Below are 26701 nucleotides of genomic sequence, written 5' to 3'. Positions count from 1 at the left end.
TGGATCCTGCAAGTCAGGAGATTTCCATGCTTTCTCTCGCTCTACAGATGTTCCTTGACTTGCAATGGGATTACATCTGGATAAACCTATTACCAATTGCTGCCTAGCAGTGCAAGAGAAGTACAGTTTCTATTCAACATCTGTTGCTTTCACACTATCGTAAAGTTGAAAAAAATCATAAAGCTGAACCATAGGAAGTTGGGGACCATGTGTACGTATAGTTTTAGTAGTTTTTCTTGGTACCAGTATCTCCTTAATATAACCACAACCAAAGAATGGGGGAGGCAAAACTTTAATGTAGGGGTCTAAATTCTGCTGATAGGAAGCAACCTTTTCTCTCGCAGGGGGTTCACCTTTGTGGAGGTATAAAGTAAGAACTATCAGAATATGAGATTCTGATCTAATCCGCTAAGGGTCCTTGGCCCAAATCTGGCTTGCAGACAGGTCTGACTTACATAGGGTATAAAAACAGTTCTTTTTTTTGGCTGGGCACAGTGGCTAATGCCTCTAATCCCACCACTTTGGGAGGCCATGGCGGGTGGATCACTTGAGGTCAGGAGTTCGAGACCAACCTGGCCAACATGGTGAAACTCTTGTCTCTACTAAAAATACAAAAAAAGTTAGCCGGAAATTAGCCATGTAGGGTGGCACATAACTGTAATCCCAGCTACTCAGGAGGCTGAGGCATAAGAATCACTTGAACACAGGAGGCAGACGTTGCAGTGAGGTGAGATGGTGTCACTGTACTCCAGCCTGGGAGACAGAGTGAGACTCTGTCTCAAAGAAAAAAAAAAATTGTTTTTTTGATACATGTTCTCGCTCTCACTCAGGTTGGAATGCAGTGGCACAATCATATCTCACTTTAGCCTTGACCTCCTGGGCTCAAGTTATCCTCTCACCTCAGCTTTCCCAAGGTGCTGGGACTACAGACATGCACCACCATGCCCAGCTAATATTTAAAATTTTTAGTAGAGATGGGATCTCACCATGTTGGCCAGGCTGGTCTTGAACTCTTGGGCTCAAGTGGTCCTCCTATCGTGGCATCCCAAAGTGTTTGGATTACAGCATAAGCCACCATGCCTGGCTGGGCTTGAAAATTTTTAAATTTAGTTACACATTTAAAAATCAGAGGGACCAGGCGCGGTGGCTCACACCTGTAATCCCAGCACTTTGGGAGGCCGAGGCGGGTGGATCACGAGGTCAAGAGATCGAGACCATCCTGGCTAACACGGTGAAACCCTGTCTCTACTAAAAATACAAAAAAATTAGCCGGGCATGGTGGCAGGCGCCTATAGTCCCAGCTACTCAGGAGCCTGAGGCAGAAGGATGGCATGAGCCCGGGAGGCGGAGCTTGCAGTGAGCTGAGATTGCGCCACTGCACTCCAACCTGGGAGACAGAGCAAGACTTTGTCTCGAAAAAAAAAAAAGAAAAAAAAAAGAAAACCTGAAAGATATGGTAACAGCGGAGTAGGAATGGCATTCATTCTTCAGCTGACCATATCCCCTTCCTGGCTCTCATTTTAATTTCTCATCTGGCTTCTGTAGGCATCTGAGTTTGCAAACCCTACTTACAAGACCTAAGAAGGAAAAGCACAACGTCGGCTGGTCCAGGGAGCCCCAGTGGCCAAACCCTGGTCCAGCTCTGGGTGTGAGCTAGGCCTCCTCACCTGGAAAGTCACTGACAGCAGGGTCCGCCAGCCGCCCATAGCGTGCCATTAGTTTGAGCTTGGTCTCTTGTTTTCTGTGTTTCTTGCCCACATAATGTTGTTGAGCCATGACAGGGTCGTTGAAAGTTGCATGGCAGAGGCTGCAGAACTTGTCTGGGTCTATCATCTCTCTATTCTGGTGCAAGGCTAAGGTGGAGGCCACAAGGAAAGGATTTGTAAGGCGTTTCGACAGGGCTGCGGTGAGAGAGTTCAAACAGAAACAATGAAAAAACCCAGAAGGTGCCAGGCTTTTGAGTATGCTGAATAGAAAGGGCTGTGACACCAGTTAATCCCACTGGCAGATGTGGCACTGCCTGTGTGCATCACACACGTGAATGCATTCTCTAATTGGGAAACCTGGGAAGATTTGAGGGAGCCCAAAGACTGGCTATTTCATTCAGCAGCTTTAACTACTTTAAGCCCACAAATCCTGATGTTTCTCATATTCTTAGGAGGCTCTGAACTTCTCCTATCAAGTTGCCAAATTACAATAGACTAGAGATGCATACTTGCACTCTTTTTTTTTTTTTCTGAGATGGAGTCTCGCTCTGTCGCCCAGGCTGGAGTGCAGTGGCATGATCTTGGCTCACTGCAAGCTCCGCCTCCCGGGTTCACGCCATTCTCCTGCCTCAGCATCCCGAGTAGCTGGGACTACAGGCGCCCGCCACCACGCCTGGCTAATTTTTTTGTATTTTTAGTAGAGACGGGGTTTCACCGTGTTAGCCAGGATGGTCTCGATCTCCTGACCTCGTGATCTGCCCGCCTCGGCCTCCCAAAGTGCTGGGATTACAGGCGTGAGCCACTGCGCCCGGCCCATACTTGTACTCTTGAAGGGATACCTCAGCATTTCCCAGAACTTCATAGCAAGTGGGACACGAAGTTTGGGAGTTTTATTCTCATCCTTAAAGTAATACAGTTGCAGAGCTGGGAACCAATGCAGATATAGAAATTGAGGCTTGAGTTCCTGGAGCTCACACAAGGTCATTCAGAAAAGGTAACCATACTAGGGATGCCTTTTAGGCTACATTGCATATTATAGGCTGAGTAGAGAGAAAAGAGGACCATTAACATTTAGTTATGCGTTTTGCTCACACCTGTAATCCCAGCACTTCAGGAGGCCAAGGCAGGTGGATCACGAGGTCAACAGATTGAGACCATCCTGGCCAACATGGTGAAACCCTGTCTCTCCTAAAAATACAAAAATTAGCTGGGCATGGTGGTGTGTGCCTGTAATCCCAGCTACTTGGGAGGCTGAGGTAGGAGAATCACTTCAACCTCGGAGGTGGAGGCTGCAGCGAGCCAAGATTGTGCCATTGCACTCCAGCCTGGGTGACAAGAGCGAAATTCCGTCTCAAAAAAAAACAAAAAAAATTTAGTGATGTGTTTTGTAGATGTATTTTCTCCTTTGGTCCTCAGAACTACCCCAATGAGGTAGGTATCACTTTGCCACATTATTCAGAAAAACTGAGGCTCAGATGAGTGAAGTGGCTTGCCCAAGGTGACCCAGCTAGTGAGTGAAGTCAGGTCTGTGATCCTAAAGCCTGTGCTCTCTTTGCTATGCCAGGCTGCCAGAGTGTGGCAAGAAGACCTGAAGGCTATAGCTCTTACTTTCACCTTCAGAAAACATCCCTGATTCTGGCCAATGAATTCAGTTAATCAGAGCCTGGTATAGGCATACATGTGAGCCTCTTGTGCATCAACATATGGCTTGATGTTGACTCTAGGCTGCACTGCTGCCTCATAAAGTGGATGCCACGACTCACTAACAAGTCCATGTGGCTGAAATGGTGTCAACCTAGCAACTACTGCTTTAAAAATGTGGGGCCCACAAGTCCCCACCAGTGGTGGAGGACGGATGGGGCTCAGCAGGACTCACAGATGATATGTCTCAGATGCTCTTCCATACCTGTATCACTTCAACTGGGGAAGTTTTGTGGATTTTGGGCAAGCCAGAAGAAATTTGCTGGCCTTTCCCACAGTGGTTTTTCTAGTATAGGGAATTTCAATTTCTCTGCTCATTGATTTTGTTTCAGCAAGTCATTAAAAAAGTAATGTATGCCGGGCGTGGTGGCTCACGCCTGTAATCCCAGCACTTTGGGAGGCCGAGGTGGGCAGATCACCTGAGGTCGGGAGTTCGAGACCAGCCTCAACATGGAGAAACCCCATCTCTACTAAAAATACAAAAAAAATTAGCCAGGTGTTGTGGTGCATGCCTGTAATCCCAGCCACTCGGGAGGCTGAGGTAGGAGAATTGCTTGAACCTGGGAGGCGGAGGTTGCGGTGAGCCGAGATCGCACCATTGCACTCCAGCCTGGGCAACAAGAGCGAAACTCCGTCTCAAAAAAAAAAAAAACAAGTAATGTACATGTTGTAGAATATTTTATAATATGAGAAAATATTCTGTTTGTGGTGTTGAGTGCAAAAAAAGCAAGTTACAGGCCAGGCACAATGGCTCGTGCCTGTAATCCCAGCACTTTGGGAGGTTGAGGCAGGCAGATGATCTGACTCAGGAGTTCTGAGACCAGCCTGGCCAACATGGTGAAACTCAGTCTCTACTGAAAAAAATACAAAATTAGCTGGGTGTGGTAGTGCATGACTGTAATCCCAGCTACTCAGGAGGCTGAGGCAGGAGAACTGCTTGAACCCGGTGGGCGGAGGCTGCAGTAAGCCGAGATTGCGCCATTGCACTCCACCCTGGGCAAAAAGAGTGAAATTCTGTCTCAAAAAAAAAAAAAAAAAAAAAAAAAAAGAAAAAGAAAAAGAAGAAAAACAAGTTACACATCAATCTGCTTCTTATGTCCTCAATTTTATAGAACAACAACAAACGCATAGGTGACAGCATGGAAAAAAGATCAAAAGCACAGAGAGTAGAGTGTGTTTCACTATTTTCCAACTTTTCCTTTCTTTTTTTTCTTTTTGAGATGGAGTTTTGCTCTTGTTGCCCAGGCTGGAGTGCAATGGCATGATCTTGGCTCACTGCAACCTCTGCCTCTGGGGTTCAAGCGATTCTCCTGCCTCAGCCTCCGAAGTAGCTGGGATTACAGGCATGCGCCACCATGCCCAGCTAATTTTGTATTTTTAGTAGAGACGGGGTTTCTCCATGTTGGTCAGGCTGGTCTCAAACTCCTGACCTCAGGTGATCCACCTGCCTCAGCCTCCCAAAGTGCTGGAATTACAGGCGTGAGCACCCGGCCTATTTTCCAAATTTTCTGTAATGAATGTAGATTTTTAACATCAGAAAAGAGGTATAGGCCGGGCGCGGGGGCTCACACTTGTAATCCCAGCACTTTGGGAGGCCGAGGCAGGCGGATCACGAGGTCAGGAGATCGAGACCACAGTGAAACCCCGTCTCTACTAAAAATACAAAAAAATTAGCTGGGCGTAGTGGCGGGTGCCTGTAGTCCCAGCTACTCGGAGAGGCTGAGGCAGGAGACTGGCGTGAACCCGGGAGGCGGAGCTTGCAGTGAGCCGAGATTGCGCCACTGCACTCCAGCCTGGGCGACAGAGCAAGACTCCGTCTCAAAAAAAAAAATAAAAATAAAAAGAAAAAAGGTATAATGGTTGTTAAGAGAGAACGGTCATTCTTTGATACTGAACAGAAGCATCAGAGGTGAAAAGGTAAGTAAGTCTAGCAGAACCATTTAATGTGCATCCAATAAAATGATGGATATAGAGTCTGTTCTCAGAAAATAACCTGAAATGTAATAAGTGTTCTACAGAGATGTTCACTGCAGTGTTATTTGTAACACCAAAAAGTAGGGGGTGGGGAGATTAAATGTTCAGCATTAGAGGAATATTAAATGTAGTATGATGCAGTCACTAAAAATGCTTATAAAGAATTTTTTAATAACATGGGGAAATACAAATGTCATATTAAATAAAAAACATATAGAAGGCAATTGTATGGCCAGGTGCGGTGGCTCACGCCTGTAATCCTAGCACTTTGGGAGGCAGAAGCGGGTGAATTACCTGAGACCAGGAGTTAGAGATCTGCCTGGCCAACAGGCCGAAACCCCATCGCTACTAATACAAAAATTAGGCAGGGAATGGTGGCTCACGCCTGTAATCCTAGGACTTTGGGAGGCTGAGGCGAGTAGATTACCTGAGGTCAGGAGTTTGAGACCAGCCTGACTAACATGGTGAAACCCCATCTCTACTAAAAATACAAAACTGGCCGGGCATGGTGGCTCATGTCTGTAATCCCAGCACTTTGGGAGGCTGAGGTGGGTGGATCACCTGAGGTCAGGAATTCAAGACCAGCCTGACCAATATGTTGAAACCCTATCTCTATCAAAAATGCAAAAAGTAACTGGGCATGGTGGCGGGAGCCTGTAGTCCCTGCTACTCAGGAGGCTGAGTCAAGAGAATTGCTTGAACCCAGAGGGTGGAGGTTGCAGTGAGTCAAGGTTGCACCACTGCACTCCAGCCTAGGCGACAGCAAGACTCCATCTCAAAAAAACAAAAAAACAACATTAGCCGGGCATGGTGGTGAGCACCTGTAATCCCAGCTACTCAGGAGGTGGAGGCAGGAGAATCGCTTGAACCCGGTGGGGCAGAGGTTGCAGTGAGCTGAGATCGCGCCATTTCACTCCAGCTTGGGCAAAAGAGGGAGAGTCCATCTCAAAAAAAAAACAAAACAAAAAACAAACAAAAAAGAAGGCAATTGTACATACCATATGGTAAGATCATTGTTTGAGGAGTTCAAGAGCAGCCTGGGCAACATAGTGAAACCCCGTCTCTACTAAAAATATAAAAATGGGCCAGGCGCGGTGGCACGCGCCTGTAGTCCCAGCTACTTGGGAGGCTGAGGCAGAAGAATTGCTTGAACCCAGGAGACAGAGGTTGCAGTGAGCTGAGATTGTGCCACTGCACTCCAGCCTGGGTCACAGAGCAAGACTCCATCTCAAAATAAATAAATAAATAAATAAATAAATGAATAAAAATAAATAAAAAAATAAAGAACCCCATATGTGTAATCCATATGTGCCTACTGGTATTTTGAAACATCACCAACATATTAACAGTATTTCTCTCTTGGTGGTAGGATTTGGGTGATATTTTGCTTTCTTCTTTGTATCTTTTGCAATTTTTTGAAGTGGAATTATTCATAATGAGTATGCATTGTTTTTATAAAAACATTAAAGTTATTTAAAGTAGTCTATGTTTATATGCACATATACACGGAGTTAACCTGGACATACACAAAACAAACATATGCACAGATATACAAAGATACACATAACAATAAGATTATAGGAGAAACAGATTATAGGAGAAACCAAAATGTTAACAGTGTTTATCTGTGAATGGTAAAATATGGGTAACTTTTCTTTCAATTTATCCACGTTTTCCTTATCTCTTACAATATGCTTATATTACTTTTACATTAAGAAGTGTTTAGTTTCAGAAATATAGTTATAAAGTTGTGTAATAACAGGAAATGTGCTTAAGCTGTAAAATTAAATGAAAAGTAAAAGCAGGATATAAAGGGTACCTGCATTATGATCACAACTATATAAAAACAAAGTATGTGGCAAAAGCTGAAAGTGAATCTGGAAAATAATCTCTTGAGTATGAAATTTCGGGGACAAGGCATAATGCAGAGAATTTTCCCATTTGTGGAAAGAGAAGTCTGTGACCTTATAAAATTTTTTTTTTTTTTTTTTTTTGAGGAGAGGTGTTGCTCTGTCCCCCAGGCTGGTGTACAACGGCGCAATCTCAGCTCACTGCAACCTCCAGCTCCCAGGTTCAAGCGATTCTCCTGCCTCAGCCTCCCAAGAAGCTGGGACTACAGGCTCGTGCCACCACACCCGGCTAATTTTTGTTATTTTTAGTAGAGATGGGGTTTCACCGTGTTGATCAGGCTGGTCTCGAACTCCTGACTTCAAGTGATCTGCCTAACTCGGCCTCCCAAAGTGCTGGGATTACAACAGGCATGAGCCACCATGCCCAGCCTATGTCCTATGTTTTTAATACACATTATTGTATCCTCACAACCAATGAAGTAGACAGTATTATTATCATTTTATAGGTTAGGCAGTTCAGACACAAAAAAGTCATATAAACAGTAACAGTGCCAGGCTTTAAACCTGGGACTCTGTGACTTCAAAGTCCACATTCTGCTGTTTCATACCATGAATAACTAGATGTGGGTGTGATAAAAAGGTGTAATTATGAGTGGCCAGGTGTGGTGGCTCATGCCTGTAATCCCAGCACTCTGGGAGGCTGAGATGGGAGGATCACTTAAGGCCAGGAGTTCAAGACCAGTCTGAGCAATATAGTGAGAAGCCATCTCTATTTAAAAAAAAGGTTTTGGCCGCCGTGGTGGCTCACGCCTGTAATCTTAACACTTTGGGAGGCCGAAGCAGGTGGATCACGAGGTCAGGAGATTGAGACCATCCTGGCTAACACGGTGAAACCCTGTTTCTACTAAAAAATACAAAAAAAATTAGCCCAGCATGGTGGTGGGCGCCTGTAGTCCCAGCTACTTGGGAGGCTGAGGTAGGAGAATGGCATGAACCTGGGAGGTGGAGTTTGCAGTGAGCCGAGATCATGCCACTGCACTCTAACCTAGGCAACAGAGCGAGACTCCACCTCAAAAAAAAAAAATTATGAGTGATTTTTCACCCTACCTTCAAAGGCTTCTAAAACACCGTTGTCAGTTAACACAAAAAGGATAATAGTATTACTAATAGTGTAGTCTACTTCTTGGTCCAAAATAGAGAAGCAAAAATTATCAAGAAAACAATGAAATAAACATCAAAGAACTTTCACTCTTGACTAATTGCAATTAGCAGAGGTTAAAACCCCAGAAAGTCAGGAGTTAATGAGATGAAAGTGAGGGCTGAGCCCTAGTCATGACAAGATAAAGGGGGCTATTTCAGAAGTCACTGTACTGGGAATGAATTCACGGCAGTTACAGATTGTGGGGCAGTAGTAGCAGCACTGAAGTATTCAGCTTTGAAAGGCAAGTCCCTGTCTTGAGGAGAACAGGCAGCTTTTGAGGATTAAAGTGAGTAGGCCATAACCTGAGCATGTGAAAAAGACAAGGATTTCGCTTTCAACTTGGAACATGCAGTAATAAGGGCAGATGGATGCTGGGATGGAAAAATCTAAGTGGGAGAGGTAGGAGACAGAATGCTCTCATGGTATGTGTAGCCTGGAGGACTTTGGCACTCCTGAGTTATAATTATTAGTCAGGACAAAAGCTCAGGCTATAGAGAAAAACCTATAACCAAAGAAAGGGAGGTTAGGTGAGCATAATTCTGAGACTGCATTTCAATGAAGCTGGGTCTACTTGGAGATTTTTAAGGGTTCTCAAAAGCAATTCAACCTCTTCAAGTCTGTGGCCTCAGTGAGGATCTCTGTGAGCCCCTGGCAATAGTGCCCTGAGGATGGGAGGGGTCCCACTATAGCACTACTCAGGAAAACCAGTACCTTCCACCTTAGTGGACTGCTGCTTCAGCTTTAAGTTCTTTGCGTGGGTCTTCCCCAGGTAGTGAGACTGGGCCACGACAGGGGAGGAAAAGGTCATGTTACAGATGGGGCAGCACTGGTTCTTGTCTTTGCTTCTGCTGCTCTTCTGGTTGGAAGAAAGAACACAGGTCTGATCATACCACTGCCCCGCCAGAAAACCTTCAGTGGTTCCCCACTGCCCATAACAGAATAGGCATTTATGGCCCCCCTCACACATTAACCCCAACCTGCTTTCCAGATTCTTCTCCAGCTACTTCGTCCCAGGCTCTACTCACCATCCCCCACTTTATTCTCTCATGCTTCCTTGCTTTGCTTTGGCCATTCCTGCTGTCTAAAATGTTCTTCCTTCCTTTCCTACTTGGCAGCGTGTCTGCTTAGCCTTCAAGACCCAATTTAAATATAAGCTTTTCTTCTGGGGGACTTTCTCTCAAAAAAAAAAAAAATCATTCAGTAAACAACTATCAAGTCCCTTTGTCTGTGTATTCCAGGAAGAATGAACCCTGCTCCTCTTCTGTACTCCCAGAGTACATTAAATAGACCTCTGTCATAGCACTTGCCACCCTAAACTGACAGTGTCATAGCTTAGGAGACTTTTCTGTGAACTCAAGTGTGACACTGGAACAGGGACTATTTGACTCATTTTTGTTTCCTATCCTTCACACCCAGCTGGAGTCTGGCACACAGTAGATGCTCAGAGTTTGCTGAACAAGTGGACCATTAGGGTCTCACTCTGATGCCCAGGCTGGAGTGCAGTGGCACGATCTCGGCTCACTGGAACCTCCACCTCCAAGGCTCAAGCAATTCTCCCAGCCACCCCTGCAAGTAGCTAGACTACAGGAACATGCTACCACACCCAGCTAATTTTTGTATTTTTTATAGAGATGAGGTTTCACCATATTGCCTAGGGTGGTCTCAAATTCCCGAGCTCAAGCAGTCCACCTGCCTCAGCCACCTAAATTGCTAGGATTACAGGCATGAGCCACCGCACCCAGCCTCCCATTGCATTCTACTTGTTGATTATGATTAGGCTAGAAAACCATGTATTTCAAGACTACATAAAGGGATCCCAACATCTCTCTCAGAAAGCCTGATCTCTGAATAGGGTGCAAAGATGTAAAATAACTTGCCCAGGGTCATAGAGTTTATCTTGCCTTTCTGAATTATAAATTGTGAGAAAAGGGCCAGGTGTGGTGGCTCATACCTGTAATCCTGGTACTTTGGGAGCCTGAGGTGGGAGGATCACTTGAGACCAGGAAATTGAGACCAGCCTGGGCAACAAAGCGAGACCCCGTCTCTAAGAAAAAATTTAAAAAAAATCAGCCAGGCGGCTGGGCGCAGTGGCTCACACTTGTAATCCCAGTACTTTGGGAGGCTGAGGCAGGCAGATCACTTGAGATCAGGGGTTTGAGACCAGCCTGGCCAACCTGGTGAAACCCTGTCTCTACTAAATACAAAAATTAGCTGGGTGTGGTGGCGCACGCCTGTTGTCCCAGCTACTTCAGAGGCTGAGGCAGGGCAATCGCTTGAACCCAGGAGGCGGAGATTGCAGTGAGCTGAGATCGTGCCACTGCACTCCAGTTAGCCAGGCGTGGTGGTGTGTGCCTGTAGTCCTAGCTACTTGGGAGGTTGAAGTGGGAGGATCACTTGAGCTAGGAGGTTGAGGCTGCAGTGAGCCATGATTGCACCACTGCACTCCAGCCTGGGTAACAGAGCCAGGTCCTGTTTCATAAATAGACAGAGAAATAGAAAGGAGGGAAACCAGGGATAAATAAATAAATAAGAAGAAGGGAAACCAGGGGATGAGTCCAGTAAATTTTGAGAAGAGATAAACAAGGACCTTCCTAACCTGTGGCTACTATAATAGGAGGTAGCAGTCTATAGAGTAAACTCTTATTTATTGAGCATCTACTAGGAATTGAAATTTTACCTCACAATACCCTTAAGAAGTAGGCATTATCTCTACTTTATGGGGGAAGTTCACAGAGGTTAAGTGACTTGGCCAAAGTCAGCTGATCAGTAAGACACACAGCCAGCTTTGAGCCCTAGTCTGCTTAACTTCTCTTCCCATGATGAGATGATACTCCTGAGGGACTGGGGGTGGCTTCAGCATAATGTTCATAATATTTCTGAGCCAAAAAGCACATGTGATCACCTCTCAATCAGAGCAGGCATTTGGAAAGGTGTTCCTTCTGCTTATTTATTCAAAACATTCAAGTATTGAACTTAGTTCTTTTCCCTGGCTCTCAAGAAAGCAAGCAGCCTGGCTTCTTTCCACTTTCTCTTGTCTTGCTCTAACAAACCACTAGGCAGTAATATGTAATACCAGCTCCATTACTGAGTCCCTACTATGTGCCAGGCTCTGAATTGGGTGCTTTTTATAAACCTGCCCTCAATTTTAGTTTCAAAAAATCCTGAAAGGTAGTTGATATTACCATGCTCATTTTTATAGAGGAAGAAATCAAGGCTTTGTGAAGTAATAGACTTGCCCGAGTCACACAACAGGGCCAGGATTTGAAGCCAAGACAGTCTGACTTGTTCACCACACCAACCTGCTGGCTGGCTTCATCAGGAAGCAAGCAGGCTCAATATGGCAGCTGTGTTACCTGATCTGAGTCTAGCTTCTTCGTTTCCCCCTTTAATGTCTCCATTCCATGGATTGCTAGGTATCTCTTCACTTTGTTGGCATGTTTTTTGCTCTGCAAAAACCCAGGAGAAAGATCAAAGATAGCCAAATGCTACTTCATACTTAAGGCACTCAAAAACACTTATGAGATTTTCATCTGATTCATCCTCACAAAAAGTTTTGAGGAGGAGGTGAGGGAAGTTTGAGTTCCTGCTCTGTGCAAGGCATTTTACAGCTACCAAATTTAATCTTCACAATCTATGCAAAAATTATGACCATTTCTATTTTATGGATGAGGAAACTGTCTAAAAATGATGAAGTTTCTTGCTCAAGATGAGTAGCAGAGTTTTGATTCAAAGTCAGATCTATTTAAAGCCAAAGCTCATACTTTATGCTATGCCAAGCTGCAAGGGAAGATACACATATAATGATCCTGATTTGGATAGGGGAGATGAGACTCAGGGAAATTAAGTCAATCTTCAAGTCACAAGCCAACATGCATGGAGGCAACATCTAGGCGGCTAAGCAGCAATTACACTTCACCATGCAAACCAGAGACAATTAGGGGTTTGGCACCAGGTCTGAAAAGAAACGCAGTTCCAAAAGTATGATGGCATACCTGGTAATGTGCCAGCTTCTGGGACTCAGAAATAAGCAAGGCGCAGCAAACCTTACACTGGGTGTTGGTGAAGAGACATTGGTTCTTCTGGATCATGTGCTCCACTATAGAGGGGAAAACAAGAAATCACTGAGTTGACAAACACTACCTCAACAGCACTGCCTTTGAACTCTGCCTCAGACACAGGCACTGAATGATGAGATGCCATACTAGGACACTGGCAGACCTCAGCCAGCCTTTCCTGCTGCCGCCTTGACTCATGCTGTGTTCTCACGCCACCTACACTATTACTTATTTTATAGTTTTATGTATGCCAACTTTCTTTACTTAGGAACTTCTTTTCAAAAGGAATCTTTAGATCATAAACTTAAGTAGATACCAATAAAAATAAATATGATAAAAATGAGGCTTGGAGCATTCCCCAGGAAGAAGAGAACAGCAACTGTGCTGAGAGGTTTTAAGATATGGTAGTACCCAACTGAAACTTCTTCCCAGATAGAATCAGGAGGACTAAAAGACTGGAAAAAGAAATACTTTTCTCATTGTTCTTGATCTGACTTTGAAACACTTAAAATTACATAACAGGGCAGGGCGTGGTGGCTCATGCCTGTAATCCTAGCACTTTGAGAGGCCAAGGTGGGCAGATCACCTGAGGTCAGGAGTTCGATACCAGCCTGGCCAACATGGTGAAACCCTGTCTTAACTAAAAATACAAAAATTAGCCAGGTGTGGTGGCAGGCGCCTATAATCCCAGCTACTTGGGAGGCTGAGGCAGGAGAATTGTTAGAACCCAGGAGGCAGAGGCTGTAGTGAGCTGAGGTTGTGCCACTAACTCCAACTTGGGTGACAGAGCTAGACTCTGTCTCTAAATAAATAAATAAAATAAAATCACATATTACATAAGTGCCACACTATATGAAACATGGTATTAACCTGTGCTTAAATTATTGTGCCTGGAGAACAGTCTTACTTTTTTGAGAAGAGAAGAGGTAAAATCTCTCCCAAGGCATGAGTTTTTTTTTTGTTTTTTTTTTTTTTTTGAGATGGAATCTCGCTCTGTCACCCAGGCTGGAGTGCAGTGGCACGATCTCAGCTCACTGCAAGCTCTGCCTCCCGGGTTCACGCCATTCTCCTGCCTCAGCCTCCCGAGTAGCTGGGATTACAGGCACCCGCCACCACGCCCAACTAATTTTTTTGTATTTTTAGTAGAGACGGGGTTTCACCGTGTTAGCCAGGATGGTCTCGATCTCCTGACCTCATGATCCACCCACCTTGGCCTTCCAAAGTGCTGGGATTACAGGCGTGAGCCACCGTGCCCGGCCAAGGCATGAGTTCTATCATGCCACTGGCAATGTGAGGCAGAGGCAGAGTCTAAAACTGGGAGAGGAGGGCAAGCCCACATTTTTAATCTCCTGGTCTCAGCCAAAAAGTGGTCAAGGCTAGGCACAGTGGCTCACACCTGTAATTTTGGGAGCTCAAGCATTTTGGGAGGCTGAGGTGAGAGCATGGGTTGAGCCCAGGAGTTTGAGACCAGCCTGGGCAAGATGGTGAGACTGTCTCTACATAGAAACCAACAAACCAACAAACCAAAAACTAGCTGGGGGTGGTGGCACATGCCTGTGGTTCCAGCTTCATAGGAGGCTGAGGCTGAGACAGAGACAGAAGGATTGCTTGAGCTCAGGAGGTCAAGGCTACGGCAAGCCATGTTAGTGCCACTGTACTCCAGCCTGGATAACAGAGCAAGCCCCTGTCTTAAAAAAAAAAAAAAGTCGATGCCCTGGAAGAGGTTCTTGGTGGGGAGCTTTTAAGATGCCTCTCCTTAATCCACAAAATCTAAAGCTTACCTATGTCAGCCCTTTTAGGCAGAAGGGCTGTATTTCTGCCCCTAATGATCTCTTTTTATTTCTGCATTTTTCTCTTACAATGGCAAATTTTTGTGAAAGACCTTGCCTGTCTTAGCTATGCTCTGAAAAACCAAGAGAAATGACTCTACAAACAGAATTGGCCCAGAACTTTTAAAAGAGGGTCAGAGGTGGCCAGGCACGATGGCTAATGCCTGTAATCCTAGCACTTTGGGAGGCCAAGGTGGGTGGATCATCTGAGGTCAGAAGTTCGAGACCAGCCTGGCCAACATGGTAAAACCCCACCTCTACTAAAAATACAAAACTAGCCAGGTGTGGTGACGCATGCCTGTAATCCCTGCTACTTGGGAGACGGAGGCAGGAGAATCACTTGAATCTGGGAGGTGGAGGTTGCAGTGAGCCGAGATTGTGCCATTGCACTCCAGCCTGGGCAACAGCAAAACTGGGACACACACACACACACACACACACCAAAAAAAAAAAAAAAAAAAGGAAGAAGAAAAAAAAGAGGGTCAGAGGCTTCTCACAATGAGAAACCCACATGGGGAAGGTAATACCCAGGGGTCAGAGTTCAGTCATCACTTCCTCACCTGGAGATTGTGGATTTTGTTGTGTTCAAGAGATGAGGTTTCAAGCATATTCAGAATCAGACTCCCAAACCCACAGCAGGGGCAGGTAAGTACCTGCTAAATAAATGTACCTCTCTGCTGGAATGCACTCTCTGGCCTTAGAGAGCACATTCACATAGTCCACACAAATGTATCTATAATACCTGCTTTGTGTCAACATTGCACTTAGTGCTGGGGGCCATACCAACAAATAAGATGGGGTATAAAGTAAAAAATAAGCAAGATAATGACAGAGAATTAGAAATGCTATGAAAACAAGCAGAGTACGTGGTAGAGAATGACGGGGCAGGAGAGTTAGTAAAGACCATCACAGGGCCGGTTGTGGTGGCTCACACCTATAATCCCAGAAACTCAAGAGGCTGAGGCAAGAGGATTGCTTCAGCCCAGAAGTTTCAGACTGTCCTGGGAAAAATAGGGAGAGCCACATCTCTACAAAAATTAAAAAACAAAACAAAACAAAAAAAACCGTAGTTGGACACGGTGGCGCATGCCTGTAGTCTTAGCTACTCAGGAGGCTGAGGTGGGAGAATCCCTTGAGCCTAGAAGTTTGAAGCTTCAGTGAGCCGTGAATGTGCCACTACACTCCAGCCTAGGCAACCGAGAAAGACTTTCACTCTGAAAATTTAAAAAAAAAAAAAAGATCATCATGGAGAAGTGTCAGCCACAAGGCTTACAGGAAATGAGTGTTCCAGCATGAAACAGTATTAAGTCTGTGAGGCAGGGATGAGTTTGGCATATTCCATGTTCAAAGAATGGAGAGAAGCCCACTATGCCTGGAATATGGTGAATGAGAGAAGAATGGTAGGAAATTAAGTTGGAGAGACAGCATGAGGCCTAGTAGATCATGTTGAATGAATATAAGGCTCCATAAGCCACAGTATGGACTATGGATTTTATTGGTAGTGTAATGAGAGGTGACAAGATCTGGTTTGCCCTTGACAAGATTACTCTGACAGCTGTTGTCAACAGACTGTATGGGGACAAGAATGGAAGCAGAAAGAACAAGGAAGAGGCTGCTGTAGTCTTCAGAGAATAGATGATGGAAGCTTGGACTAGGCAGGTTGTCAGTGGAGATGGAGAAAAGTGAATGAATTTGGAATTATGTTTCAGCAATAGGTTTGACATCTGATTTCTTAGACTGGATGTGGGGGTGAGAGTGAAGGAAGGAAAGGAGTCAGGGATAACTCCTAGGTTCTGAACTTGAACAAGTGAATAGATTAGAACTAGGGGAAGATAGCCTTGGAGGAAAAATTAAAGACTTTTCGTTATGTGAGTGTGAGTAGTCTATCAGCTATATAGGTGGAGATGAGTTGGAGATTCAGATCTGTCAGTCACTTGAAGCTCAAGGGGGAGGTCAGAGCTGGAGATATAAATGGGGAATCATTGGTATATCAATCATATTTAACACTGTGGGGCTGGAAGAGAATGCCTAGTGTAGATGAAGAAGGAAAGAGGTTCAGAGACTGAGCCTTGGGACCTTCCCAATTTTGAAGTCAGGCAGAGGAAGCGAAGTTGAATATAAAACAAGGTGAGTACAGGGTGGAACTTCTGGTCAAGGCAGAGTGAGGAGATCTTCTCCTGCAGAAGCAACAATAAAACAGGACAAAACTGAGAAAACTGGACAAAACTGAGAAAACCAACAAAACCAACCACTTCAGCACTCTGGAAGTTAACCAAAGGGACTTAACAATCTGAGAGCAACTTTATGCTTGCAAAACTGCTGAACTTCAGCTAAGAACAGTAGGAATCAGCGGCTTTTTTATTTTTCCAGATGGGGAAAAACAAACAAACAAACAAACAAACAAACAAACAAACAAAAACTCAGGGTTTCCCAGGGTGCAGTGCCCACGCTGGAGTGCAGTGGCATAATGTCAGCTCACCGTAGCCTCAATTTCCCAGGCTCAGGTGAGGCTGTTCTCAGCCCCTCCTGCAATCGGTGTAGAAATTCTGGCAAGAAGGTGCTAGCCATGAAAACAAATAGCTTCCATACAGAAGGAAGGAAATCACTTGATTTCCTTTACCTGTAGCAATATTGTTGATGGAAGTGATGATCTCCAAGGCAGTAAGCAGGAAGAGTCAAAGGCTCCACTGGCCAGAGGTGTGGTCATGGTTGGGGCAAGTGTACGTTCCTGGCTGAGACTGTGTGACAGCAGAAACCTGAGAGGGCCCAAGTTAACCACATACTCGTGGCCACCCTGAGGCTGCGTACACACACATAAGAGATGCAAAAGGACCTCGTGGGAAGGGTAGATCTCAAAATGACTTGAACTTTGAATATGCTTCCCTACCAACACACAGATCCAACAGTATCAAATCAAGGCCTTATAGGCTCCAGGTGTTTAGAACAAGATCTTGTTGAATCACTAGTTAATCTGACCACTAAGCAACATAAACACACTAAAGTAGAAATTATAAAAAGGAACCAAATTGGGAATGTTTGCTTTTAAAGCCTTTGGCCACCATGTAAGCAGTCTGGCTGCTCTGAGGCCACCAAGCTGTGAGGAAGCCCAGACTATTTCATGCATCAAGACCACATGGAGAGTTCCTGACACCACCTGAAAAGAGAGATGTCTGGCCAGCCCCCAGAGACTCCACCCCGCTGTTGTTTCAGCTCTAGCTCCCAGATGCTCCATTTTCCTGCTGTTTCAACTTGAGCCACCATCTGACTGCAACTGCACAAGAGACCCTGAATCAGAACTATCTAGCCAAGCCTTCCCCAAATTCCTGACCCACAAAAACTGAGAGGTTTATAAGGTTGGAGGAAGCTAAGGCCCACAGTGGGGAAAAAAAAAAACAAACTTGGATAAAATTGTCAATTAGGCCAGGCGCGGTAGCTCACGCCTGTAATACCAGCACTTTGGGAGGCAGAGGCGGGTGGATCATGAGGCCAGGAGTTCAAGACCAGCCTGGCCAACATAGTGAAACCCTGTCTCTACTAAAAATACAAAAAAGTTTAGCCCCAGGGCAGGTGCCTGTAGTACCAGCTACTTGGGAGGCTGAGGCAGGAGAATCGCTTGAACCCAGGAGGCAGAGGTTGCAGTGAGCCGAGATCATGCCACTGCACTCCAGCCTGGGATACACAGTGAGACTCTGTCTCAAAAAAAAAAAAAAAAAAAGTCAGTTAGCCAGGTGTGGTGGCAGGCACTTGTAATCCCAGTTACTCGGGAGGCTGAGACAGGAGGAACGCTTGAACCCGGGAAGCGGAGGTTGCAGTCAGCCAAGATCGTGCCATTGCACTCCAGCCTGGGCAACAGGAGTAAAACTCTGTCTCAAAATAATAATAATAATAATTGTCAAAATTCTGAGATGGCAGCCTGACTACATATCCTTTTTGCCATGATACCTGCACACAACTTTAATCCGACTACCAACTATCTCTCCAGGGTGCAAAAGATTTGATATGGAAAATGAGGTACTTTTCATTCATTCACTGGAGAGGCAGGGCGTGGTGGCTCAGCCTGTAATCCCAACACTTGGGAAGGCCAAGGCAGGCAGACTGCTTGAGGCCAGGAGTTTGAGACTAGCCTCGCCAATGTGGCAAAACCCCATCTCTACCAAAAATAAAAAAATTAGGCAGGCATGGTGGTGTGTGCCTGTAATCTCAGCTACTTGGGAGGCTGAGGCACAAGAATTACTTGAACCCAGGAGGTGGAGGTTGCAGTGAGCCAAGATCGTGCCACTACACTTGAGCCTGGGCGACAGAGTGAGACTCCATCTCAAAAAAAAAAAAAAAAATCACTAGAGAGACTGAAAGTATGGTACTAGGTTGAGCCTCCAGAAACATCTCCAGGAATAATGCATATATGTTCCAATAGGTGACCTACAGTCTCTGAGGCTCCTTCACAGCTCTGCTGGAAGCAAGATGCTTTGGCTATAACAACTTCTCTCTCAACCTATGAAGCTGGACAACGGATGCTGGAAAACTGATGTAGTTCCATGACCTTTTTTGACAGCAACAACAGCCAAGAGGCACAGAAGTATGGTCTTTACTGCATTTCTGCATTCTACATCCTATGAGATGTTACATATTCACAGGATTTACTTTATATCCACATGATAGCCAAGTAAAAGATGTATGGGGCACAGGCTGAGAGATGCAATCTAGAGTATGAAGCACAGGGCTGCTTTTCAAAGGGTTGATGAAGTAGGAACACAGAGAACTTTGTGGGACAGCAAGATAATTAATAAACTTAACAAATTTAAGGGTTGGGTGTGATGGTTCATGCCTATAATCCCAGCACTTTGGGAGGTTGAGGTGGAAGGACCGCTTGAGCCCAGGAGTTCAAGAACCAGCCTGGGCAACATAGTGGGGCCCTGTCTTTACAAAAAAACAAAAAAGATTAGCTGAGTGTAATGGTGCACACCTGTAGTCCCAGCTACTTGGTAGGCTGAGGTGGGAGGATCGTTTGAACTTAAGCCCAGGAGGTCAAGGCTGCATGAAGTGAGCTGTGATCACACCACTGCACTCTAGCCTCCATCCTGGGTGACACTGCAAGACCTTGTCTCAAAATTAAAAAAAAAAAAAAGAAAGGAAATTTAAGCCAGGTGTGGTGGCCTGCATGCACCTGTAGTCCCAGCTATTCAGGAGGCTGAGGTGGGACGATCATTTGAGCCAGGAGTTTGAGACCAGCTTGGACAACATGGTGAAACCCCATCTCTATAAAAAACTACAAAAAATTAGCTGGGTGTGGTGGTGCACACTTGTTATCCCTGCTACTCACGTGGCTGAGGTGGGAGGATCACCTGAGTTCAGGAGGTCGAGGCTACAATGAGCCAGGATTGCACTACTATGCTCCAGCCTTGGTGAGGGAGTGAGACCCTGTCTCAAAAATGACTTGCTGCCGGGCGCGGTGGCTCACGCTTGTAATCCCAGCACTTTGGGAGGCCGAGGCGGGTGGATCACGAGGTCAGGAGATCGAGATCATGGTGAAACCCCGTCTCTACTAAAAATACAAAAAATTAGCCGGGCGTGGTGGCGGAGGCTGAGGCAGGAGAATGGCATGAACCCAGGAGGCGGAGCTTGCAGTGAGCCGAGATCGCGCTACTGCACTCCAGCCTGGGTGACAGAGCGAGACTCCGTCTCAAAAAAAAAAAAAAAAAAAAAATGACTTGCTATTCCTTAGGCCTACATGTGTCCTTAGAATCTACAATTGAGCTCTATATAAATTCATCAACTGGGCCAGGCGCGGTGGCTCATGCCTGTAATCCCAGCACTTTGGGAGGCCGAGGCGGGTGGATCATGAGGTCAGGAGATCGAGACCATCCTGGCTAACATGGTGAAACCCCATCTCTACTAAAAATACAAAAAATTAGCTGGGCGTGGTGGCGGGTGCCTGTAGTCCCAGCTACTCAAGAGGCTGAGGCAGGAGAATGGCATGAACCCGGGAGGCGGAGCTTACAGTGAGCGAAGATCACGCCACTGCACTCCAGCTTGGGCTACAGAGTGAGACTCCGTCTCAAAACAAAACAAAAACAAAAACAAAACAAAACAAAACAAAAAAATTCGCCAACTGAAGGTGATCCTTAGGAAGATGAAACCTATTTACTACCCAGCTTATTAGAAGGCAAAGGGTTTTTAGGTACAGCTGTAGTTAGAAGGCAGCAAATTAAAGGTCCTAGGGCGGGGTCAGTGGCCCACCTCTGTAGTCCTGACACTCTGGGAGGCTGAGGCTAGAGGATTGCTTGATGCCAGGAGTTTGAGACCAACACAGGCAGCAAAGTGAGACCTCATCTTTACAAAAAAAAAGAAAAAATTATCCAGGTGTGGTGGCACACGCCTGTAGTCCTGGTTACTAGGGAAGCTGACATGGGGGGAATCACTTGAGTCTAGCAGTTCAAGGCTGTCGTGGGCCATAATTGCACCACTGCACTTCTGCTGGGTGACAGAGCAAGATCCCCCATCTCAAAAGCAAAAACCCCTCAAACAATCGTAGGAGAGGGAGGTTGGGTATAATCTACCCTTGGGTGAGAATGGTTAGACAATGTAGTATTTTAATGGGCAGTATGACCTAAAAGAATAAACAAGAAGGTCCTATTAAGTCTACTTAGCACTGGTACTTCCATTTTGTGAGTCCATACTGTGTTTTTGTTTTTAATTTAATTTTTTAGAGTCAGAGTCTCATTATGTTGCCTAGGCTGAATCCAGACTCCTGGCCCCAAGTGATCCTTCTGCATCAGCCTCTCAAGCAGCTGGGACTACAGGTGTGGGCCACCATGCCTGCCAAATCCATACTAATGATGGTCTCAAGAAGCTCAAATTTTTATCCAATGAAAAGGGCATGAAGAGGCTGGGCATGGTGGCTCACACCTGTAATGTCAGCATTTTGGGAGGCCGATGCGGGCGGATCACCTGAGGTCAGGAGTTTGAGACCAGGCTGGCCAACGTGGTAAAACCCCATCTCTACTAAAAAATACAAAAATTAGCCAGGCGTGGTAGAGGGCTGGTAATCCCAGCTAACTCAGGAGGCTGAGGCAGGAGAATCGCTTGAACCCAGGAGGCGGAGGTTTCAGCGAGCCAAGATTGTGCCATTGCACTCCAGCCTGGGTGACAACGACGAAACTCTGTCTCAAAAAAAAAACCTGCATGCAGTGGCTCATGCTTGTAATCCCAGCATGCCAAGACTGCACCACTGCACTCCAGCCTAGCAACACAGCAAGACTCTGTCTAAAAAAAAAAAAAACAAGGCCGGGTACAGTGGCTAATGCCTGTAATCCCAGCACTTTAGGAGGCTGAGGTGGGTGGATCACCTGAGGTCAGGAGGTCAAAACCAGCCTGGCCAACATGGCGAAACTCCATCTCTACTAAAAACACAAAAAATTAGCCTGGTGTGGTGGTGCATGCCTATAATCCCAGCTACTCGGGAGGCTGAGGCAGGACAATTGCTTGAACCTGGAGGCAGAGGTTGCAGTGAGCTGAGATTGCGCCATTGTACTCCTGGGCAACAAGAGTGAAACTCCATCTCAAAAAAAAAAAAAAAAGTCAAAGAAAAAAGAAAAGGCATGAAGAAAGCAAATGTAAGGGTACTGATGATCTGCTACTAATAAAACAAACAAATGGAAATTCTGGAGTTGAAATTATAATAAAATAAATTTGCTGGAGGAGCTCAACAGCAAGTTCAAAACGGCAGAAGAATCAGTGAACTTGAAGATACAGCCGTAGAAATAGCTGATCTGAAGAACAAAGAGAAGTAACATTGAAGAATAATGAGCAAAGCTTCAGAGATTATGGAAAAACTTCAAGCATACTAACCTACGTGTAAGGAGAACCTCAGAAGAAGAGAGAAGAGAGAGAGAGTAGAAAAAAATATTTGAAGAAAATGTCCGAAAACCTCCCATATTTGATGAAAAACATTAATCTACACATTCCAAAATCTCAAGGAACCCAAAGTACAAAAAATATGAAGAGAGCTACACCTAGACACATCACAAACTGTTGAAAGGCAAAGACAGAAAATCTTGAAAGCAGTGAGAGAGAGAGAAAAATGACTCATCATATGCAGTGAAATAATGCAATTAATGACAACTTCTTATTTGAAAACAATTAAGGCCAGAAGGCAGTGGAATGACATATTCAAAGTGGTGAAAAAGAATAAAAATGTCAACTAAGAATTCTATATCCAGCCAAATGATCCTGCAAACATTACACTAAGTGGCCAGGTGCAGTGGCTCATGCCTGTAATCTCAGCATTTTGGGAGGCCAAGGCGGTGGATCACCTGAGGTTGGGAGTTTGAGACCAGCCTTGCCAACATGGAGAAACCCCGTCTCTACTAAAAATACAAAATTAGCTGGGCGTGGGGCACATGCCTGTAATCCCAGCTACTCAGGAGGCTGAGGCAGGAGAATGGCATGAACCCGGGAGGCGGAGCATGCAGTGAACCGAGATCGCGCCACTGCACTCCAGCCTGGGCGACAGAGCGAGACTCCGTCTCAAAACAAAACAGAAAAAAGAGAATCGCAGAGGCCCACAGGCAGAGGGTGCAGTGAGCCTAGATCATGCCATTGCACCCCAGCCTGGGCAACAAGAGCAAAATGTCACCTCAAAAAAACAAAAAACAAACAAAAAAAATTACACTAAGTGAAAGAAGCCAGTCACAAAAAGGCCACATATTTATACAATTCTATTTACATGAAATGTCCAGAATAGGCATCAATCCATGAAGAGAGGAGATAAGTCGTTGCCAGGGATGATTGCTCCTAGGTACAGGGTTTCTTTATTGGGGTGATGAAAATGTTCTAAAATTAGACAGTAGTGATGGTTGCAGAACTCTGTGAATACACTAAAAACCACAGAATTGTACATTTTAAACAGGTGAATTTTATGGAATGTGAAATTTATGTCAATAAAGCTGTTATTTAAAAATAAAATAGCCAGGCGTGGTGGCTCAAGCCTGTAATCCCAGCACTTTGGGAGGCCAAGGCGGGAGGATCACGAGGTCAGGAAATCGAGACCATCCTGGCTAACACAGTGAAACTCCGTCTCTACTAAAAATACAAAAAATTAGCTGGGTGTGGTGGCAGGCGCCTGTAATCCCAGCTACTCGAGAGGCTGAGGCAGGAGAATTGGTTGAACCTGGGAAGCAGAGGCTACAGTGAGCCGAGATTGTGTCATTGCACTCCAGCCTGGGCAACAAGAGCGAACTCCGACTCAAAAAAAAAAAAACCCAAAAACCAAAACCAAAACCAAAAACAACAAAACATTCCTTTGTGCTGACTCCACAGTTTTAGACAAAGCTTTACTCCTTTAACTGCAAATTAAAGACTCTCTGAAGCCACCTATGACCTGTCAGCCCCTTGCTTCAAGATATCCTGCCTTTTGGGGCCAAACCAATGTATAATCGCCATGTATTGACTTATGATTTTGCCAGTAACTTCTACTTCCCTAAAATGTGTAAAACAGAGTTGTGACCTAACTGCCTCAGGACCACTTACTCAAGGCTTCTTGGATTTGTGTTTTTCCCCACCCGTGGTCACTCATATTGGCTCACAATAAACCTCTTTAGAATGTTTTACAGTGTCACTTGAGCGCCATTTGGTTTTTCTATTAACAAATATCTTGCTTTCAATAACTCATAGAACTTGTTAGAAAATCAGTAAGGGTTTAGAATAATGTTATAATCAATTTGATCCAATTGGCACATGGAATACTCCCCCACCTACAGAATATACATTGTTTTCTAACACACACTGATCATTCTCTAGGGTAGAACATATGCCAGTTTCACTTCATTCATTCATTTATTTATTTGAGAGGGAGTCTTGCTCTGTCGTCCAGGCTGGAGTGCAGTAGACGATCTTGGCTCACTGCAACCTCTGCCTCCTGGGTTCAAGCAGTTCTCCTGCCTCAGCCTCCCGAGTAGCTGGGATTACAGGCACCACCATGCCCGGCTAATTTTTGTATTTTAGTAGAGATGGGGGTTTCACCATATTGGCCATGCTGGTCTCGAACTCCTGCCCTCAAATGATCCACCCGCCTCGGCCTCCCAGTGCTGGGATTACAGGCGTGAGCCACCGCCCCCAACCCAGTTTCACTACATTTAAAAAGACTGAACTCATCTCAAGTATATTCTTTGAATGCAATGGAATTTAATCAGAAATCAACACTAGGAAGAAATTTGGGAAATCCTCAAATATTTTGAAATTGAATAACATGTATCAAAGACGAAATTACCAGGGAAATTAGAAATTATTTTGAACTGATTTAAATGAAAATAAAACATTCAAAAATTTACGAGTTGCAACTAAAGCAGTGCTCTGGAGAAAAAAAACTCAGTTTATCCTACTTTACTTTTACAATACAGAACGCTTCTGTGACCATATGTGTGGGTTTTCTCCTCCCAGAAACCAAGCACTCAATTCTGCAGTGGACACCAGTTGGTGTTCCCTAATTCAAATCAATTCTGACACTATCTACCTGGAGACAGCTTCAGATCCTACAGGTTGAGGGCTATTCCTACAAGACGGAGCCCTACTTCTGATGCCAATTGCAGGTTCTACATTCTTTCACCTGTTCTTCTGACCAACTGGCTATAAATCGAGGTTCCCATGACACCCTTGGATTCAATTAATTTGCCAGAGCAGCTCACAGAACTCAGGGAAACATATACTTACATTAATCTAAAAGATACATATATTTAATATTTTGGGTGACAGGATCTCGCTGTTGCCTAGGTTGGAGTGCAGTGGTGTGATCACAGCTCACTGCAGCCTTGACTTCCTGGGCTCCAGTGATCCTCCTGCCTCAGCTTCCTGACTAGCTGGGACCACAGGCATGCACCACCACACCCAGCTTTTTAATTTTTATTTATTTATTTATTTTTTTGGTAGAGATGGGGTCTCTCTATGTTGCCCAGGCTGGTCTCTAACTCCTGGGTTCAAGTGATCCTCCTGTCCCAGTAGATAGCTAGGCAGAAATGAGCAGGGTAAAAGAGGACCCCCTACCACCACAAATGTCAGGCAACCATCAGGTGATGGTCATTCAGTTATTAAACTGTCTCTCTAAAACAATAATTGGTCTCTGGTGGCATCAGGAAAAGGCAGTCTCCTCATAGATGGAAACACCTGGCCGGGCACGGTGGCTCACGCTTGTAATCCCAGCACTTTGGGAGGCCGAGGTGGGCGGATCACGAGGTCAGGAGATCGAGACCACGGTGAAACCCCATCTCTACTAAAAAATACAAAAAATTAGCCGGGTGTGGTGGCGGGCGCCTGTAGTCCCAACTACTCGGAGAGGCTGAGGCAGGAGAATGGCGTGAACCCGGGAGGTGGAGCTTGCAGTGAGCCGAGACTGCGCCACTGCACTCCAGCCTGGGCGACAGAGCAAGACTCCGTCTCAAAAAAAAAAAAAAAAAAAAAAAGAAACACCTGAGGCTGGGTGCGGTGGCTCACACCTGTAATCCCAGCACTTTGGGAGGCTGAGGCAGGTGCAGCACCTGAGCTCAGGAGTTCGAGATCAGCCTGAGCAACATGGAGAAACCCTGTCTCTACTAAAAATACAAAAAATTAGCCGGGCGTGGTGGCACATGCCTGTAATCCCAGCTACTCGGGAGGTTAAGGCAGGAGAATCGCTTGAATCCGGGAGGTAGAGGCTACAGTGGGCCGAGATCATGCCATTGAGATCATGCCATTGCACTCCAGCCTGGGTGACAGAGTGAGACTGTTTCAAAACAAAGAAAAAACCACCTGACATTGGTGATCAGCAGCTTCCGGATAAGATCTCAAGTTAGGCTAGTGGGCTCAAGCATGCGCCCAAGAGGCAAAATGGAGGCGTTTAACTGGTAACACTCTGCTGGAAAGGGAAAAACATTTCAAGTAAGGCCGGGCGCGGTGGCTCACGCTTGTAATCCCAGCACTTTGGGAGGCCGAGGCGGGCGGATCATGAGGCCAGGAGATCGAGACCACGGTGAAACCCTGTCTCTACTAAAAATACAAAAAATTAGCCGGGCGTGGTGGCCGGCGCCTGTAGTCCCAGCTACTCGGAGAGGCTGAGGCAGGAGAATGGCGTGAACCCGGGAGGCGGAGCTTGCAGTGAGCCGAGATCGCGCCACTGCACTCCAGCCTGGGTGAGAGAGTGAGACTCCGTCTCAAAAAAAAAAAAAAAAAAACATTTCAAGTAAGCATGTGCACAACTTCAGTAAAGACACTATGCCTGCGGCCCCTCTCAAGTGCTGGCAGGCCGCTGCCAATCCAGACAGCCCACCCCCAAGGGAAAAACCAGGGGAGAAATAACACGCAAGACCCAGCAAGCATGCCAACGTGTAAGATCCCAAGTCAAAGGTCAAACAGCCTA

At 45.5% G+C, this 26701-nt stretch overlaps 1 protein-coding gene across 24 annotated transcripts in view; it reads right to left on the bottom strand.

Moving 5' to 3' along the window:
• ZNF346 (zinc finger protein 346) overlaps positions 1–26701 on the bottom strand; it is a 65965-nt gene that overhangs the window by 31748 nt on the left and 7516 nt on the right. For 5 of the 24 annotated variants that reach the window (XR_010121647.1, XM_063642535.1, XM_063642539.1 and 2 more), the window contains exons 2-6: positions 12425–12528; positions 11786–11878; positions 10384–10476; positions 9144–9288; positions 1668–1901 (exon numbers count right to left, since the gene is read on the bottom strand). The exons of 1 other annotated variant lie outside the window; for it this stretch is intronic. Coding sequence is in view for 21 of the 23 variants with exons in the window: in XM_063642535.1 (XP_063498605.1) it covers positions 1668–1901; positions 9144–9288; positions 10384–10476; positions 11786–11878; positions 12425–12528 (669 nt within the window). In the remaining 2 variants the exon portion in view is untranslated. Of the gene's footprint in view, positions 1–1667; positions 1902–9143; positions 9289–10383; positions 10477–11785; positions 11879–12424; positions 12531–26701 lie in introns of all 24 variants that reach the window. 18 more of the 24 variants (XR_010121648.1, XM_055285126.2, XM_055285122.2 and 15 more) reach the window with 13 other exon arrangements.

Source organism: Symphalangus syndactylus, chromosome 7, assembly GCF_028878055.3.
Source record: "Symphalangus syndactylus isolate Jambi chromosome 7, NHGRI_mSymSyn1-v2.1_pri, whole genome shotgun sequence".
NCBI lineage: Eukaryota > Metazoa > Chordata > Mammalia > Primates > Hylobatidae > Symphalangus > Symphalangus syndactylus.
The sequence above is the reverse complement of the archived record's forward strand: the minus strand, read 5'-3'. Positions and strand labels throughout refer to the sequence as shown.